The 17,878-nt window shown below is 34.3% G+C and overlaps 1 protein-coding gene across 3 annotated transcripts in view; it reads right to left on the bottom strand.

Annotated features, from left to right (window-relative positions):
* Positions 1-17,878, bottom strand: part of DNTT (DNA nucleotidylexotransferase) — a 114,689-nt gene that overhangs the window by 73,741 nt on the left and 23,070 nt on the right. For 2 of the 3 annotated variants that reach the window (XM_080596517.1, XM_080596518.1), the window contains exons 5-7: positions 17,452-17,523; positions 14,312-14,435; positions 12,910-13,042 (exon numbers count right to left, since the gene is read on the bottom strand). In XM_080596517.1, coding sequence (XP_080452643.1) covers positions 12,910-13,042; positions 14,312-14,435; positions 17,452-17,523 — 329 coding nt within the window. Of the gene's footprint in view, positions 1-12,909; positions 13,043-13,372; positions 13,409-14,311; positions 14,436-17,451; positions 17,524-17,878 lie in introns of all 3 variants that reach the window. The other variant, XM_080596516.1, reaches the window with a different exon arrangement.

The raw sequence follows: 17,878 nt of genomic DNA, 5'->3' as shown, positions 1-17,878 counted from the left end.
TATCATGTCCACACACCACTAGCATGATCATGTCACACTCAATTAAAATGTTATGGCTACTCTTGCTCACAGGGATCTGCAAAACATAACTTCTGGTTGCTTGAAGCATAATACAAGGTCACTGATACTTGCACCTTTCCTCATATTATCTGCCAGGAAAATGTCATCCTTTGTACTGTCAACCACCTTTACAGGAATTAACCAGCCTACAATAAACTTTGACTTCAGAGTAAATTAGCAGTGAGTAAGCTCTGCTACAAATATCCTGTTTTCAAGACAGCCTTCTAGGAATAAAACCGTAGTAAAACCAATACATATTATAATTAGAACTGTGTTTTAATCTCTTTAAACAACAGGCATTTTATCCTGTGAACCCTGAGCTGCCTGGTATCTGGGTCTGTCAAATCTCTTTTACAGTGAATCATAGCATAGTATTGTTCAGCTTGGTAACTGCTCACTAACAGAGAGCATAATATTCATAATAACTTCATCTCTGGTATAATTGCCCTGAAACGTTAATAAGTAAAATGTACTCACAAAACATACTTGAAAACATCTGATGCATAAGAAAGATCTCCAAACAAGCAAGACACATCCAAGGAGGACTACAAAGACAAAATGTAATGAGTTGTTTTCAATCCTCTCCTGGATTGCTGTTTGGGGACAGACACCAGAGTTTATGAAGAGATTTAAAAATGTTTAAAAGAGATGCTAAATTACAATTGTCTTGTCTGAAACAAAATAAGAAAAAGACATTTGTTTTCTGGTACACCTATACACGTCTGACTGCAAGCTGACTAAACATCATTAGCACCATTTTTTCTTTTTCATATTAATTAAATCTCTTAATCAGAATTATGCATCATTAATGCTATGTTAAAGCTGATTTTACTGCTGGAAACTTAGTCTGGGACTGCAGGCAGAGTTTTTATTTGATTTCTGTTGGACAAGAGTACCAGTTTCTTCTGCAGGTCTCTCATTTCTATGAAGATCCATGCCCCAAGAACAGAGAGGAGACAAAATTCAGTGGGATACTTACAGCTGCTGACATATTTGCACAGGATCACGTGCTCTAAGTGCACATTCACTGAAGTCAAAGAAAGGGGGAAAAAAAGTGTTCAGTATTTGAACATGATGTGCCAGCCTTCCTCAAAGACTGTATGTTTGACTTGGTTAGTGAGCTATTTAAACTGCTGTGGCAGCTTTTCCTTTCCCACCTAAACCTATATCCTTGTAGGTACATATGGAAAAGAGTCTAGGGACAGTCATGACGGGGGAAAAAGGTAACAGAAGAACCTGCTGAACAGAGCTCAGAGTCAAACCAAAGCTGAATCAAAGCCACATAAACAGCAGCTATCAAAGAAAGCTTACTGTTTCTTCAGATAAATCTTCACATGCCAAAACAGAACTTTCAGCTTTTGCTTGCACTCGGACCCTTCCTGAGCTAAGTGAGAAGACAAAGCTCAGAAACAATAATGAGGTCACATAAAGCCTTTTCCCTCACCTCCATTCGGTACAAGGATAGCTCATTAAGGATTTTAACTGTGGACAATATTTTCTCCAAGCTCTACATGTGGCCCTCTGAAAGAGAAGGGAAATTTTTCAATTGTTCTAAACAACTTTTTGATTACTATCTGTCTCCTTTCATTCCATTCACACCTTGAGCTACTTGGATTTTGTAAGACATCCGCTGTTATCAAATGACCCCAATGAAACTATTTTACAGAGGAAAATCTGAGAAACAGAACTATATAACTGTCCTGGTTTCGGCTGGGATAGACTAGACACCCTGTCTCATCAAGGTCATGTACATGTCTGCTTTGACCTCTAGTATTTGTTTTTCTTTTATCTTGCCACCTTATCTGAAATCTTTTTTATCTTTCTTTTTAGTTTACTATTTCATCTTTCCCTAAATATATTCCACTAACTTAATAGTCCTCCTTGTACCTAATGCTCTATAACTTTTAGAATATTTTCACTTACCAATTTTATGTACCATTATGAACGCATTTTACCCTATCATTATTTATTTGTGAAACAGCCTGTGAAACCCCCAGTGCTCATCCGTTTACAGCAAATGTTTTACACATACTGCAATCTAAATGTTCTACTTCAACATACTTCCTGGCCAGAGAGTTAAAATCCATCTGTTTAAATTCACTAGCTGAGCATTTCAAAAATCAATGATACTACCTGTCTTCATGCCAAACATTTCCAAGAGACACCCTGATTATTGTGACTTTTCAGAGCACTACTTGAAAAGCTGATGCCTCCCAGGAATATTGATGTAGAATGCATAAAAAAAAAAAATCATCATCAAAAATCAATAATGACTGGACAATATTTGCTGGTACTTGGTTTTGCTACAAATTCTGAGTGATAATTATAGTTGGTGGTTTATTCTCTAATCTCTGAATCTATGATTTACAACAAAGATTTAGCAGGGCTGGTAACAAAAAATGTGAGAAAGCAAAAGGATTTACATGGACAGTTAAATATAAATGGGAAAAAAATATAATGATACAACCTAATTCAAGTTGTTATTTCAATTTCTTGGCCAAACCCTAAATCAAAATGTTCTTGAAATACTATCACAGTGCTTCACAGAATTTCTGTGCCTCTTGACTACATTTTCTATGATGCACAATACCACTGGTCTTCAGGTGAAATGACACAATGTAGTAGAACACTATAGCTGAGGCTACTCATGAAAAAGAGAAATTCTGTCTGAAGAACTCATTCCACGTACAAATCACTCGAATTATAGCCTTTACAGGACTCAACAGGATGACGTTTCAGTCCAGTTCTTCAAATAAAATGTGTTTTTTTTTAATTTGACATTTTTTTTTTCAATTTTGACAACTGTTCTAAACATTTTAGCAGATATTTTCCAGCTAACCTAAACTGTACTGAACTTTATCCAGCTTACCTAAACTGTAATATCCAAATTTTATTGTTCCTCAAGATTAAAAAAAAAAAAAAGTGAAAAGACATTAAAATTCCAAAAACAAATCTTCTGTGATTTTAGAACTTCTTACAGATAGAGAAGCATGTGATAAAGTCAAACACTTACTGAAAATTAGGTGTTCATATTCTCTCTTTAGCACATTCCTATGACAGGATAGTGTATAATATCACTAGCATGAAAAATAATGTCTGCAGACTGCGTCTGAGCACTTTTTTATGCACTTTGAATTAAATGCAACACATATAACACAACTCTGCTACAGAATAGTTCTAAGCTTATCATCATTGATTTTGCCTGAGATTTTCTTGTGAAGAATTACTTGTCATTCTCTCCACAGATTTTGAAAATGAAGCTTATTCAGTCTGTGAATATATCTCTGTTCATGTTAATGTCAGGTAACAATTACTTGTTCTTCTAATTAGAACAGCTTTTATTCCCCCATGACATAATCATACTTACGTACTCCCAAATTACCAAAACATTTGAAGAGCAACAGTTCAAGGTTAGCATAGGAAACAGATTTTCCAGCACATAAAATTACACCGATAAATCAATTGTAGCAAATCAGAATGCTCTGTATCTGGTTACCTGCCTCTCTGCCCCACCACCACCAAGTGTTGAATGAATAATTTTAACCTAGCATAATAAAAATCACATTAATTTTTATTGCTAACTGTATTAAAATGGGAATGGTCAGCAGAATATAGGTTACTAAGTATATTTATTTCATCAGTATATTGGAACAATAAATAGTTGGATTATAACCTCCCTTTCATAACTTCAGAACATTCACTTTGGCAAACTTATCTAGAAAATTGTATAAATAATACAAAACCTGTTTTAACATTTTGGAATCCTAACAGTATATTATCTTAAAGAGTGCCACTGGACAAGTGGATGGTGTTTGGAGTGCTGTTATCTGTACTGACAGCTGTCACTGCTTCTTTCCATTTAGGTGATTCAAATGAGCCAGCCATCAGGATAGATTGGCATGTTTTAGAGCTAGGACTTTACATCAGGAGGGAACAAGGTACTTTTGTGCATGTTTATAATCTGATACTCCTACAAGCAACTAAAAGGACAAAACTGTGGTCGGGACTGAAATTTTTCCTAGCTGATGATAATATCATTCTTTTGCAGTTTGATAATGAAAACAAATGAAAATGATACATCTACAGTCCAAATCCTCCTCATCCTAGCTCATCAAACAACCCAGACAATATAACAGACACCCGAGGTCACTTTTGTTATTTCCCATGCTGAGCATTCAACCCAGAGACCTCCTTCCTCACGCCTGCCCCCGTACACAGTGAAGGTTTTATCATAGTAGTCAGTCTCTACTGCATAGCAAAGGTTTTGAGAAACTGTCATCCAAAAATAAGAATAAGTGTTCAAACAGAATTATGGAAGTGTAAAAAAAATGCTTTTGAATGAGTAAATTTCTAACAATTTCCATCACTTTTTGTACAATTAATAGACAGATAACTTTGTAAACACTAAAATAATCCATGAAAAGATTAAAACATATTTCACTAGTATAGAACTAACAGGTTTTAAAACGCGTAGAACATCAGAGATTAGATTATTTGCTAGGTGTCAGAATAAATTCATGAGGGATGTCTGCACTGTTAGCTCACTATTTTTCTCACCATTTATTAAAAAAAAAAAAACAAACTTTTATTGTATATAATTTCTTGGCTAACAACTCTACCTCATTTCTCAACTATGTAACTTTCTTAAAATCTTACTTAGATCTTTTTGAGTTCCTCTTTCTTAAATTCCGTTCAATTACAAAGCAAAGATGCTGTGATTTTTTCTCTCTAATCTCTACAAATACTTCACCAACATTACACAAAGAAATTGTTGTTCTTTTGACATTGCATCTCAATAGATGGACTAAATGAGCTGTGAATATCAGCATTTAACCAATAAAGAGAGGTCTTTATTTATTTAAAATGTATCAGATCTGCTTCATCTAAAAGGCTAATTGAAAAGGCTATTCAGGTCAGCTGTGATATTAGAAGACAACTGAATCACATTTAATGCTTTTTAAAGGATGTGAATGGGCTAAAAGAAAAATTAAACCATGGTCATTAAAATTTAATTTGACTTAGTGAAGCCATTAACATTTTGGTTTTATGAAGTGGCAAGCATTCTAAAAATATTTCAGTATAATTCAGAAACCCAGAATTGTCAAATGACTGACCCTCATGTATCAAAAATGATTGAAAGTGACCTTTAAGGGCAAATCAGAAAAAAAGCAAATGGAGAAAAAAATCTTTGAATAACATGATTATCTGTTATTCTGCTTTCTTCATATATAAGCAGTCATATATACGTGTAATATTACCGTACACATACATGCAGAAATTATCTGCTTACAGCAAGCCTCTCTCTTATTCTGACTCTGTTCTTTTACTGTTCCTGCTTTTAAACTTCTGCAGTTTACCACATCTATCAGCAGAATTCTCTGTAACAGGACATCTCTGCCTGTGATAATGGCCACATTGATCTAAGTAGCTAACTTAACCTAAACACAACTGGAGTTTTTCTCTCATACACGTTAGAATAGCTTCTTATAGGATAAAGCAACCTACTTGCCATTTGTGATGAAAAACAATTCGAGTCCTATGAATTTTAGTCTTGTATTAATTGCACACATTGATTTTCATTTTAACATCGAATGTGAGATTTGAATATCAAATGGACGAAAAATAACTTTCGTGCGAACTTTAAAGAAATAATCTATTTTTAAGACAATACCCTATTTAACTCCTTGTTGTTTACTTGTGATAAGTTCTCTTTCTACAGGTTTGCCTCTGTAATTTGAAAATACTACTGCCAATATTCCTGATATTCCAGATAACAACAAATACTCTAAATAGCACAAAACAGTTATCAAACAAGTAATTTTAAAGATTTTAGCCATAGGTAAGTTTTGTATTAAAAGTTTGTCTGGAATTAAAATGGTAACAAATCTGATCATGTATCAGTAAGTAACTAACATTTCAGATTGACTGCCTGAAAAGAAAGTACCTTTCCCTTTGGTTTTGTCTTTCTTTCTCATTTTTTCAATTAAATTTTAAAAAATTTACAATATCAATACAGAAGGCTTTGTTGCAATAATCCTGACCTAATATAACCTGTGCTTTCATATACCATTGTGTGTGCAATTGCTTGCATTACTTTGGCTGACTTAATAAGTACTATACTAATAATCAGTACTTCATCAGTGGTGATATGAAACAAAAAACACTGAATATTGTTAAGTTTATTGCAAATCCACTCCAGGAGGTGGAGGTGTAGACTATCATGGAAACTTCAAGGCAAACCTCAAAGTTCTAATGACAAAAGGAAGCATCTAAATTACCCCAAAAGATTACCTTCTAACTTGACTTGGTTAGCCATTAATTTGGATAATAATTATTTTCTCCTTCCTCAGCTTATTTTTCAAGGAGTTATGGGAAAGCTGAAGCAGAAACTAGTGACAACTTCTGTTCTTTCCCTGTTGGAGTGTCTCTAACTCCTGACATAGACTATTTTTATTCAGAGCAAACCTCAAGGTCAAACACTTCTAAACTCATGGAGTTGGGTGAGGTGAACCAGACTTGCTAAACTTAAGGACAGACCAAATCAGATTAGAAGATCTCTGGGTTAAAAGCCCCATCCAGAACGGACAATAGTTTATCACAGGCAAAGCGGTGCCCAGGCAAAGTGCCCAGGCAAAAGCCCCATCCAGAATGGACAATAGTTTATCACAGGCAAAGCGGTGGGTACAGCTTATATCTTCCCCTTTTATACTTGGGTTTTGGAGCAAAAAGCATAGAAATACTTCTAAGAAAATTGCAAATGCATTCACTATGCATATGCATGTAAAGATACAACATAATGCAGGGAGTGAGTAGAATAAGGAGCCTCTGCTTATGAGTTAATCTAAAACATTAATGAAAGCAAGTTTTGCAAAATTAATTAAATTAGCTTGAAGTCTGGTATTATTTTAATCCTAGATCTGAACATAAAGAAAATAATTTGTGTAACAAGATTTCAAATGCATTTATTTCTCAGAACCTTACAAAGATTTGGAGTTACATCAAGGGTTCTAGCTTCTACCCCTGCATCCTGCTGTGGCTGAGTATTTTATTGGAAGTATCCCAATATGACAAGGTCAAATGGAGCTTTTCATCAGGGCTTATCAAGGAATTCACTCACAGGCCACATGCCTATCTCAGTTAGATAAACCACAAAGTCTTGAATGTATACCAAGATCTTGGGAAATGTAATATATTTCATGAATTACATCTGACATTCTCTCATTTATGAGCATGTATCAATACAGTTAGATAATTGTGATTCCAGATTACTCGTGAAAGTCCCATTTCTGAAATGAAGGTATCACAATAACATTAGATACTCATCAATGTGAGCATCTGTAACATAATTCCTGTAAGTGTTTCTTTTTCTCAGCTATTTCATTTTACTTTATTTCTGAGATGGAAAGGTAGGATACCTTTGATCAATTTTCTTGATACACATCTAGAAAGACCAGAGTCCGATCCTATGTCATTTCTTTATGTTTTTCTTTTCCTTGTAGGAAATGTCTTTGCACACAAGAAAGAAACATTTGCATTGCAATATACAAAAGGAGTGCTGCTGACTGAGGCACACTGTGCCTCTCCTTTGCTGTCTTCACTACTTTACCATGGGCAATCCTTACTCTAAAATGCTATAGAGCCTCAAATTCTGATTGATGAGATAATAGAAAATTCAAGGTAGGAGACGGTGATCCACAATTAGACTGTTAGAAAAGAATTCAAAAAATAAGAGATTCTGAGATAAAACTTCCCAAAGACTGATGCAGTCTGAAGGAATTATCCTCCTGCCCAGGCAAATACTACATGACTAGTACTAGTTATTCTAATTTGATGCATTGCCCAAGACACTTGGACACCTCTTTAAGAACTGCAATATGAAAAATTACCTAAAACAAAGTACAGAAGCAAAATCTCAGTGATTTTTACACAATGACACAATCACTTAGCATCACAATGAACCAAAATAACATAGAATACCCTTGGCTAGTTGTGGGCACTTTTTACAGGTTGGCCAAGGTTAATGGGGACTTCTGCTGGCTAAATAAGTAAATCTTTCTAATGGTTCAGTTAATGCAGGAAATCTGTAAATCAGTTCTTCTTGCCTTCCTGTTGTGGACCGTCTTTCCTGTATACTATGGAGCTTTTGCATAAGTGGAGTATTATTCACCTCAAAGGCATGAGAAATTAGACATACAGTTCCTTCTAGAGCAGGTACTCAGCGGATTCCACAAAGTTCTTACAGTACCATGGATATTCTTAACAGTTCCTGCATATAAAGATTATGACTACAGAATGAAGAACAATAATGCTCAGAAGTCATCCAATAAGAATGACACAACAGCAGAATTATTCAGTACAAAAAAAATGTTTTCCTACGTACTCAGCTGACAGGTTATTAAAAGTACAGATGGGAAAAAAAAATCTTAGATTTTTGGTTTTGAACATGACTCTAGAGAAGGCTGAGAAGTCCTAAGGTGGTGGGTTAACTTCTGCTGGTTTTGGCAGAAAAACCATCCTCATTTTCTATAGCTGCTGTAGCCTCTGACTGTGGAGCCTGTAGCCTGTGCTCAGACGATGCTGCTGGTAAAAGTTGTATAAACAAAGCACAGTCGACATGTATTTTGTTTTCTTCTGAACAGTTCTCAGAACTGAACATATTACAAAATTCATACAACCATCCTGCCACTGCAGATCTATGTACAAGCATCTGAGGGTGCTACATGAAACACAAGAAAACTGGAACCGAATTTGTAAATCACTTGTGAATCGTATGGACAAAGCAAGCAAAAAGGCTGTCAGAAAGCCATACCAGAGGTATAGTAAAAGAGCATGATAATTTTTATCGTATCATTTAATTCTTATTCCAAAGCATTTTCTGAACTTCTCTATTTAAAATGGTTTTCTGTGTTTGTGCAAGCTGCGATATAAACAGCCAGCACAGTGACTGAAGCCATAAGCTACACAAGTGTTTCCAAGCATTTTTGCTCTTGAAAAGCCTTCAGTCTAGATCATCTCTTGTGGTAAAACCAAATATTAACAGCTAAATAAAGTTAACAAAAATCCAGGATGTTGCAGAATGGGATGATAATGATTTAGCCCATGACAAGCTTTTCTCGAAATCATTGTGAAACCATATCCCAACATAGAGCTACAGGGGAAAAAAGGGGGAAAACCGGATTATTCACTGCCATGAAACCTAGCGTGAAGTTCTGTCTGCTTGTCATTACTAACAATCTGTCAATAATAGTAATATTATTAATAACAACATTAACACATTGATTAACACATTGTTAATAATATTTTTCTTTTTTAACAACATGCAGTAAAATATGCAGAATGAGATAATGCTACTGCTACTGAAAAATTATTAATTCTCACCAGATATTTTGTGTGTGTGTGTGTGTTTAAGTTATTAAGGGAGAGACCAGGTCCTCAGTTTACCTCTCATTTAAAAGTTATACGTTTGAACACGCATTACACTAAACTACACTCCTGCCTCAGAGGTACTTGGGACATATGATGCTATTCTCCACCTCTCAAGATTTGTCTCATTAACTTTGGAAGAAAATAGTCTTAAATCTTAGAAATTCACAACAAGAGAGGCTGAGCACTGAAAACCATGTCATGCCAATTCCTGATTCAAATGGACTGCACAGTAAATTCAAGTCTTTCTCATAACATTGTCCCTGGTATATTTTATATTGGGATATCATCAAACTCAATACTTCCTTCTCCACAATCAAGCTGTTAGACCTTGCTAGATGGATAACAAAATGCATTCTTCACAGCATAGTTGTGATTTATTTCACAAAAGTTGTTCTGTTTCTGTATTTCCATGCATTTCAGTGTTTTGTTTCAAAATGACCCAGAGAAAAGCCAGAAGAGGATTTAAAAAAAATTAACATCTACCAACTTCTCATACCTGACTATACCAAATGAAACTCCAGAAATACGTTTTATAGGTGCTTAGCTAAATGTTTCTGTTGGAGACTAACAAAGGATAAACTCATCCAGACTTCATAAGTTTATTCATTTCTGCTCATGAATGATTTCAAATTAGGGAGTTATTGCAGGGTTAATTAAGGATCATTGAAACTGGGAGCTGTGAAGGGTTGCTATCATGACCTTTTATTTCAGTTAATTGAAAGTATTTATATCTCTTTATGGATTCAGATAGCTGAAAAGAGAATTACCTTCAACTAGACATAGCATTCCTGCTGCTTCCAACCAAAGACACAAGGAAAATACTTCTGATTAAAGACATTCTGAGCTATAGTTTTGTGAAAACAGGCAGAAAGATTAAAGATTCAGAAACAAAAGGCATCAAGGAAGTAGCAGACGCTGAATACTGCTTCAATAATATGACCCTTGAGAAGAGGTAAAAGAAAATTTTGGGGCTAGGCTGTGACAAGAGAATAAGGAAGAGGAAATAAATTGTACTCAAAACCAGAGAAACTGTTCTTGACATGTTCTCAATCAGATTACAGCACAGATTGCAATAGCTTTTCCAGTTGTCGTGTCTTACTTGAACAACTTGTAAGTCTGGCTTTTTGAATAAACAACATAGATCCAAAGGAGATCCCTACCGAATCTCCATGACTGCAGATCAAGCAATGGAAATTCTGCTTTTGGTAATTCATCCAGTTCTCCTGCAGAGTAACTAAGGACTTATGGATTCCTGACTTTCAACTCTCCAGTCAAGTCCAGAGAATACAAGGAACTACTACTTCAACAGTTATGAAAGAATTACATAAAACAAGAAAAATCTGGGTCCTGGGGAGTAAATACATTATTCAGAGCAATCACAAACTATTTTTTCCATTGTGTTAGTAGTGTACAAGGTGTGGTATGAGAGAATCCATGCAAGTTTTTTGATGAATAAAATTTGCCTACTTATTTTATTAAAGAAATTTTATTTATTATCTATTTAAATAATAGATCATGAAAGAAACAAGTAATAATTTGCTAATTGAAAATTGGAAGCTGGTGGCTTACACAGGCTGCCTGCTACAGCTCAGTCCAACATTGCTACCACATGAGACAGACATAAAAAAAATCTAGTCATACAGATTCCATTGCAGTTCAGTATTTAAAGTATAGCTGCCTAATAAAGTTACCTCAATCCCTTTAATCAAGTTTCTAGAAATCCTACACTGAATCATTTGCTGTCCATGGACTGATAAAATATCACTTAGGATTGACATTTGAAACATTTTGAGTATATTCTCTGTGTATTTTAAATGTAATTAATACACACACTTACTAAAGACATCATTAGATATTTAAAATTATTATTTTCTGAGTTGACATAAAATTTATTATTTTCTGAGTTGACATACCCACTTAGAAATACAAGGCTTGTTCTTAATAAAAAGAGAAGGCTAACTACCATAGACCCCTGAAATAAATAAGCAGCATAATGGGTTTAAATTTGAATGTGTGAGATTCAACCTTGAAAACAACTATGCTGCCAAAAAAAGCTCATAAATACATCATATCAAAAGAAACTGGGAGTTTTCAGTGTGATAACAGATCTGTCTCTGCAACTCTCTGACCTATCCAGGCATGTGTTAATCTGTTATATCTGTTACTAACAACACAAGACCCCTGACTGATTGACATTGGTGTGAACAGATTGTCATCTTATGCCCCTTAAACAGGGAGTTTCAGAATGATGACACTTGAGGTTTTTGAATATAAAACTCAATCTTGCACTTATACTTCTGGTCAGGGTTCATATTTGAGCCTAATGCTTCTTGTTGATGATGCTGTTTTATAGAAAATAGGTATCTGGTGTCCACAAATATCCTTACAATAAATATAGGACATGCAAGGAATAACTATAAATATCATTAGGTTGCACAAAGGTGATGAAATACATTTATCACAATCACTGTGCAATTCCAAATATTACAGACCTTATATTTGTCTTATATTTACTTTTGCACAGGAGTGAGTCTATGAGTCTATCTAGGCCCACAATATTATTTCACCCAGGTGAGACATGAATTACTAACATTATTCTGTCTTTTCCTTTCATACCCTTTTTAGTTGTGTAAGAGTGATGGAACTGCATATTTTGAGCCTTAAAGGGATATTTTAACTATTTTTGAAAGATATTTTTACCTTTAAAAACATAACCAATTAAAAAATTAACAAAGTAACAAATTAAGCAGCAAACTTAAGATGTTGAGTAAGGCTTTTTGGTTTATGAGCATGATGTGCTATAAGCAGACATACTGAGGGACTGAGTACAGAGCAAGAAAGATGATACTCCTGAAGACTATTCCTTTTCTCATTACTTTGCTGTTCTGGGTTTTGTTTTACAGAGCAAGACCAACATCTTTAGGAAAAATAATCAGATAGGAAAGAACCTCTGAGATCAGAGATTAGTGTATATACAATTTTGTCAGTACTTATTGCAAAGTATACTTCTAATGCTACCAGCTCTATCTCACTACATTTCAACCTCATGTGACTACATGCTCAAATATTTGCCTTAAAGCTATTGTGTCTTTGTTTCAAGCAAGGCTTTACAATAGTCTCAGGCTTGGGAATTCAGATCCACTAAAAGAGGAAAAAAATATACTCCATTATATTATATGATCTGAACATCCTTTTTCCAGCAAGCTGCTCTTAGATTAATTTTGTTCTGACAAAACAGCATCAATAGTAATAAAACAAAGGTATTGAGGAATGCCATAGGATTGCTCTCCCATTTAAAAAAAATAAATTAAAACAATCTCTGTTGCTTTCCCACTGAGTTTCTTTGATTTTTTCCAAGAAATCAACATCATTTTGTCTATACCTGAATGAAACAGTTAAGTGAGCTCATTTGTTTTCACTCACCTTCTGAAACCACCAGTTATGGTAACTAAAGCATCTGGTAGAAACGTGCACACAGTATTCTTGACAATCAAGCTTACTGCATCTGCTTCTGCTTTAGATACAAAGCTAACAAGGTCCTCATAGTAGAGAAACCCTGGAAATCAAAGGTAAAAAAGTGCTGATCACTCTGTGGAATATTAAAATCTACATAGCATTATGTAAGCCCAGTGCGAAATATAAAGCCACGCCTCACCAGGAAGTCAAGCCACTTAGTTTGTACTAAGGACAAGAGAATCCTAACTAGCAGCAAGAAGAAATGCCTGACCTTGAACCTGAAACTATAGGTATGTTTCAGGGCACATTATGCAAAGAAATATATTTTGATTCATCTTATTCAGAAGTCTTTTCCTTCCTCCCCACCATTCCTAGAGTCAGCCTCCTGCTCTGACTATGGAGGAATAACAGGCAGGAGACAGCTTCTTACCTGGCCCATCTTCGTCATTATAATTTATAAGAAGAGCTGTTAAAATTTAAAAACATAGTAGTCAGGGTAGTAGTAATACGGTGTTTCCACTCGCTGAGAACTTGACTCAGGAACCTGAATTACTCTCACTTCCCTATCAGTCTGCAACAATTGGGATTCTGGATGTTCTGCTTTAAAGGGAAGTCTTGGAGTCTTCCTGAAATGGTGGTTTACCCAAGCAAGGGGCTCAGAGTATATGAAATATCCCAGCTTTCTTTACGCCTGATCACAAACCTTCTGATTTAGAAGCTAAGGATTCTAAAATGATATAAAATACAGGGATTTAGTACAAAAATAAAGTTACATGATTTTAATGTCATGTTATATAATCTCATTTTCTTAACGTATAGTATAGCTTTCTTAAAATGGGTTCCTTTACTTCGGGAAATTGCACACAAAAAAATCTGTGGGTAAGCAACATTGTTCATTTTATCACATTTAAAACTTTGAAGTTAAGATGTGCCAGGATTATGGAGGTAATTTTGCAAGCAATTTATTATATATTTTATGAAAAGTCTTGATTTATTACTGGAGTAGGGCTGCCTTGAACAAGATGGGTCTCCTCTGAAAAGTAGTTCTGGGTTTTCCTAATGTTGGAAGTTATTTTCACAGACTGTGCATTAATGACTCATTAATAATTTTGTGTATAAAAGTGGATTTCATTGGATATCTGAGTAGGTATTTTCAAAAGTGCATATTCATAGCTGTTGAATGACACCATTTTAGGATGCCCTGTTACCTCAAATATTATTTTAACCTAATAATATAATATTCCAAAGGTGCTGCAGCAAGAAAATGGATTTATAAGTGAACTGTGCTGCCACTGCCTCCTCCTCTGATTCTGTTTTCAAGTTCTCAGATGGCAGAGATACTGAGTTTTTAATGGGACTTGCACCTTACCTGCTCTCTGCATTTTTGACAGCTTCAGGGTCTTATCAGCTTTTACCTCTTCTAGAGTTCGTAAACCCATTCTGAACCATTTTTCAGATGTCTTCACTCCCACTCCAAAGACTGAAGTAAATTGCTAAGGTCAATAGAAGAACACATATTTCAATACTGTTTTCTAAAGGAGTGGTAAATTAATAATAAGTCAGTAACAAGGTGGTTTCACAGTGGAAATAGTGGACAGAATGTATCCTATATTGAAGATAAAGAATAGCATATTGCATATATGCAGATACATCATCCTTTCTTTGCATAGTTATATTCAGCAGACAATTGTTTTGATATGTGAGCTGTTCTCATCAAAGTGAAATCTAAAAAATAATAAGGTAGTATGCCCAGCATCTTTGCGTGATTTAGTTAAATGCACACTTTCAACAAAGGGTTGAAATAAGGACAGTAGCCTTTGTTTTTACTGCAAAAATAAGAAATGCAAATATTTTGCAATATTTTAGGTAGCTGGATTCCCTCACGCAAATTTCATAGAACAAGAGATGTCTCAACACTGCCTAATTTGACTGAAATTATAATTTTGTATTTTATTCATTAGAAGCTCTCAGTTGTATACATGATGCTGGTGACACTGCAGGCTGGAGAGATGGGGTAACTGGCCACCCTGCAGCTCTTTAATTCTGCATTGAGGGCAATGTCTCAATAGTACACAGAAACAGATGGTAAGCGTATAAAGGCTATAAGCATATAAAGTACATAAAAATATTTTTTATACTACATTCTGTAAAACACATATGTTTGGAGGTTGTGTCAAACATTCTTTTCCAAAATGGAATTCAATTGCAAGTATAAATGGAGAGATCATTTCTCTTTGCTTGCATATTATAAACAGTCTTACAGTACTTCAGTACTGAGCCAAACTAAAATCCTATCAGTCTTATTTGGAGTACAGATTTCACTATTCTGCCCATAGAGGGAAAAAAAATAATAATAATAATAATAATAAAAAATCTACCACCCCAAAGTTTTAGTATGGTCATATCCCATTAATTCCAAAGTCATTTTTTGAACTTATTCCCCCAAAAAAAGTTTTAAAGCAAAAATGTCACAGCATTATTCAGTGGATCAATATCACAGATGAACAGCAATATGAAAGCAAGAGGAAAAACCTTCATGCATGCCCAAAAGCATGTTCTTTATCTTCACTTTGTCAATACAGAAGCTCTCAATAGTTTCATTGTGCTTTTATGGAATTCACTGAGTAGCTATTTATGATGCTAATAATTGACATTTTCCACTGAATCTACAACCTCTGAATTCCAACCATGCTATTTTATTTTGTGTTTTTTCTAATGAAATTAAATCCTTGGAAATAATCAAGATTAAACAAACAAACAAAAAAAAAGATGAAAATCTTGGATAATATTAAATAGGAATTATCCTACATTTGCATATAATGGATGAAATTACCTATTCTTTGTCTGAAACATGGGCATTTATGAAAGAATGATTTTAAATACTTTGATTACTATCTTATAATGTTTCTGCTACTGCTGCATTTTCAAAAGGATCTATTACTGAATATAGAACAATTCCAAGAAATTTAATTAATGTGGGTATAGAGAACTAAAGAAAATTGATTTTATGTCATCGTCTAAATTCGTGGGGGGTGGTGGGGGGTAATCTTCCATAATAAGATCCATAATTATTCAGTAGATTCATAGATGTCAATTTGAAGACACTGCAAGAGTGTAGTGTGTAACGGGCCCATTTCTTCAATTCTGGACACAATCATTGCTCTTTTTTCATCTGATAAAAGTGAATTATATCAACTTGTCCTCTGCAGCACTTCCATAAGGAAGAGACCTAACCATGTCGTTCGTGTACCCTACATGTAAAACGTAGACCATATAATTAATTTCAGTGGTTTGATAATTGTGACACTGTGACCTCTGGCGATCTTTAAAGTCATGATGAGTGATTTGCAACAGTTACCAGAACCAAGTTAAACACTAAAATTTAGGAATGTGCTAATATCATGAGATTCTTCTTTACTTACCTGCATACACATAAAAAAAATGTTGTGAAGGACAGGCTACAGCCAGTTTAGTCAAAATGTTGAAAAGCTCAACTAAAAAAAAGATCCACATTGCTTTGTTGTAATTTGGAATGTGAAACAATGCATAAAGCATACTGGCCATAATTTGTCCCCTGATAGGTTTTATTCTAATCTTTAAAAAATATTCTTAAACTCTGAAACATAGTGTTCAATTGTTGATCCTCAATTTTTACTACCATTAATAAGTAAGTCTGGTTCCTGAATCCTGCTACATATGTGAATCTACACCTCTTTTCTGAACATTGTTACAGACAACATCAACAAACATCTTTGAACATCCTTTCATACCAGTATTATGACTCTGAGAGAATGGAAATGCCTTTGAATGGCTCAAGTAAAAGTGAATAAAATGGTGGAAATTAAACAGTCCCATTCCTTTTACTTTGATTTATTTTTTTCAGAAAACACAGAGATTATTTTTAGAGGTTAAAACTGCAGATAAAATTGAAAATATATATTTCCAATATTTATTTTTCCAGTGGAGAATTCACTGAATATTTAGGAAACTGAAATTGCAGTACTTATGTTCTGGATTCCCTGTAACTATGCAGAAATGTGACCATGTATCTCAACCTACAATATAAAGAAACATCTCCAGTCCTCTTTCTTTTGCCTCACACAAAAGAGAATTAAAATAGAACTGAGTCAACTTCTTCACCCAGTATTTTCTTAATGCCAGAAAAAATGGCATAGGGTTAAAATAACAGGCTAACATAGGGAGAAAAAAAAAAAAGGCAAGAACAAACATTGGGTTAAACTTACAGCAAAGAGTATGCATAATAATAGTTTTAAGGAAAAAGAGATTTTTAGTTTAAGCTTAAGAGCAGCTGCGTATACATCATGCTAATTATAAAGGTAGCTGATTTCACCATTATACTCTCTTTCCCATTGTATTTAGTCAAGATCTTTTCTTTCTTTATACTTGGTGTTCCTTTACTGTAAAATAGATCGTCATGTCTAAGCCCTATTAAACAGAGAAACATATACTCAATTTTAAATAAACAGCAACAAATCTCAAAAGATTTACCTTAAATGATTTGTATCGTTCATCATTTAACACATCTTTAGCTCTAGAACTCTCTCCATCTTCAATAATCTCCTAAACAAATAAAAATGTTATTTTTAAAATCAAGATTACAGTAAGATGTAGTAAAATCATCTAATGGAAAATCTTATCAACTTGTAAAAACATGGAGAGCATCCTTATTGAGTGCATCATTATATTCCAACAGGATTAAATTCTGCAATCCTTTTTGACACAGAAATTACTGAAGGATAAAGGAGAAACTAGGACCACACAATGAATTTCACAGTACTTATTTACTCATATATTTTCTCAAGGATGAAGTAGAAACTGGGACCACTGAATATATTTCACAGTACTTATTTACTCATAAATTCACAGCCAGAAAAGTTATTTATCATAAGATATCAATGATCTGTCCTGAAAATTA

Source organism: Anser brachyrhynchus, assembly GCF_964034855.1.
Source record: "Anser brachyrhynchus genome assembly, chromosome: 6".
Classification (NCBI taxonomy): domain Eukaryota; kingdom Metazoa; phylum Chordata; class Aves; order Anseriformes; family Anatidae; genus Anser; species Anser brachyrhynchus.
Note: the sequence above shows the minus strand (reverse complement) of the source record. Positions and strands in the feature narration are given on the sequence as shown.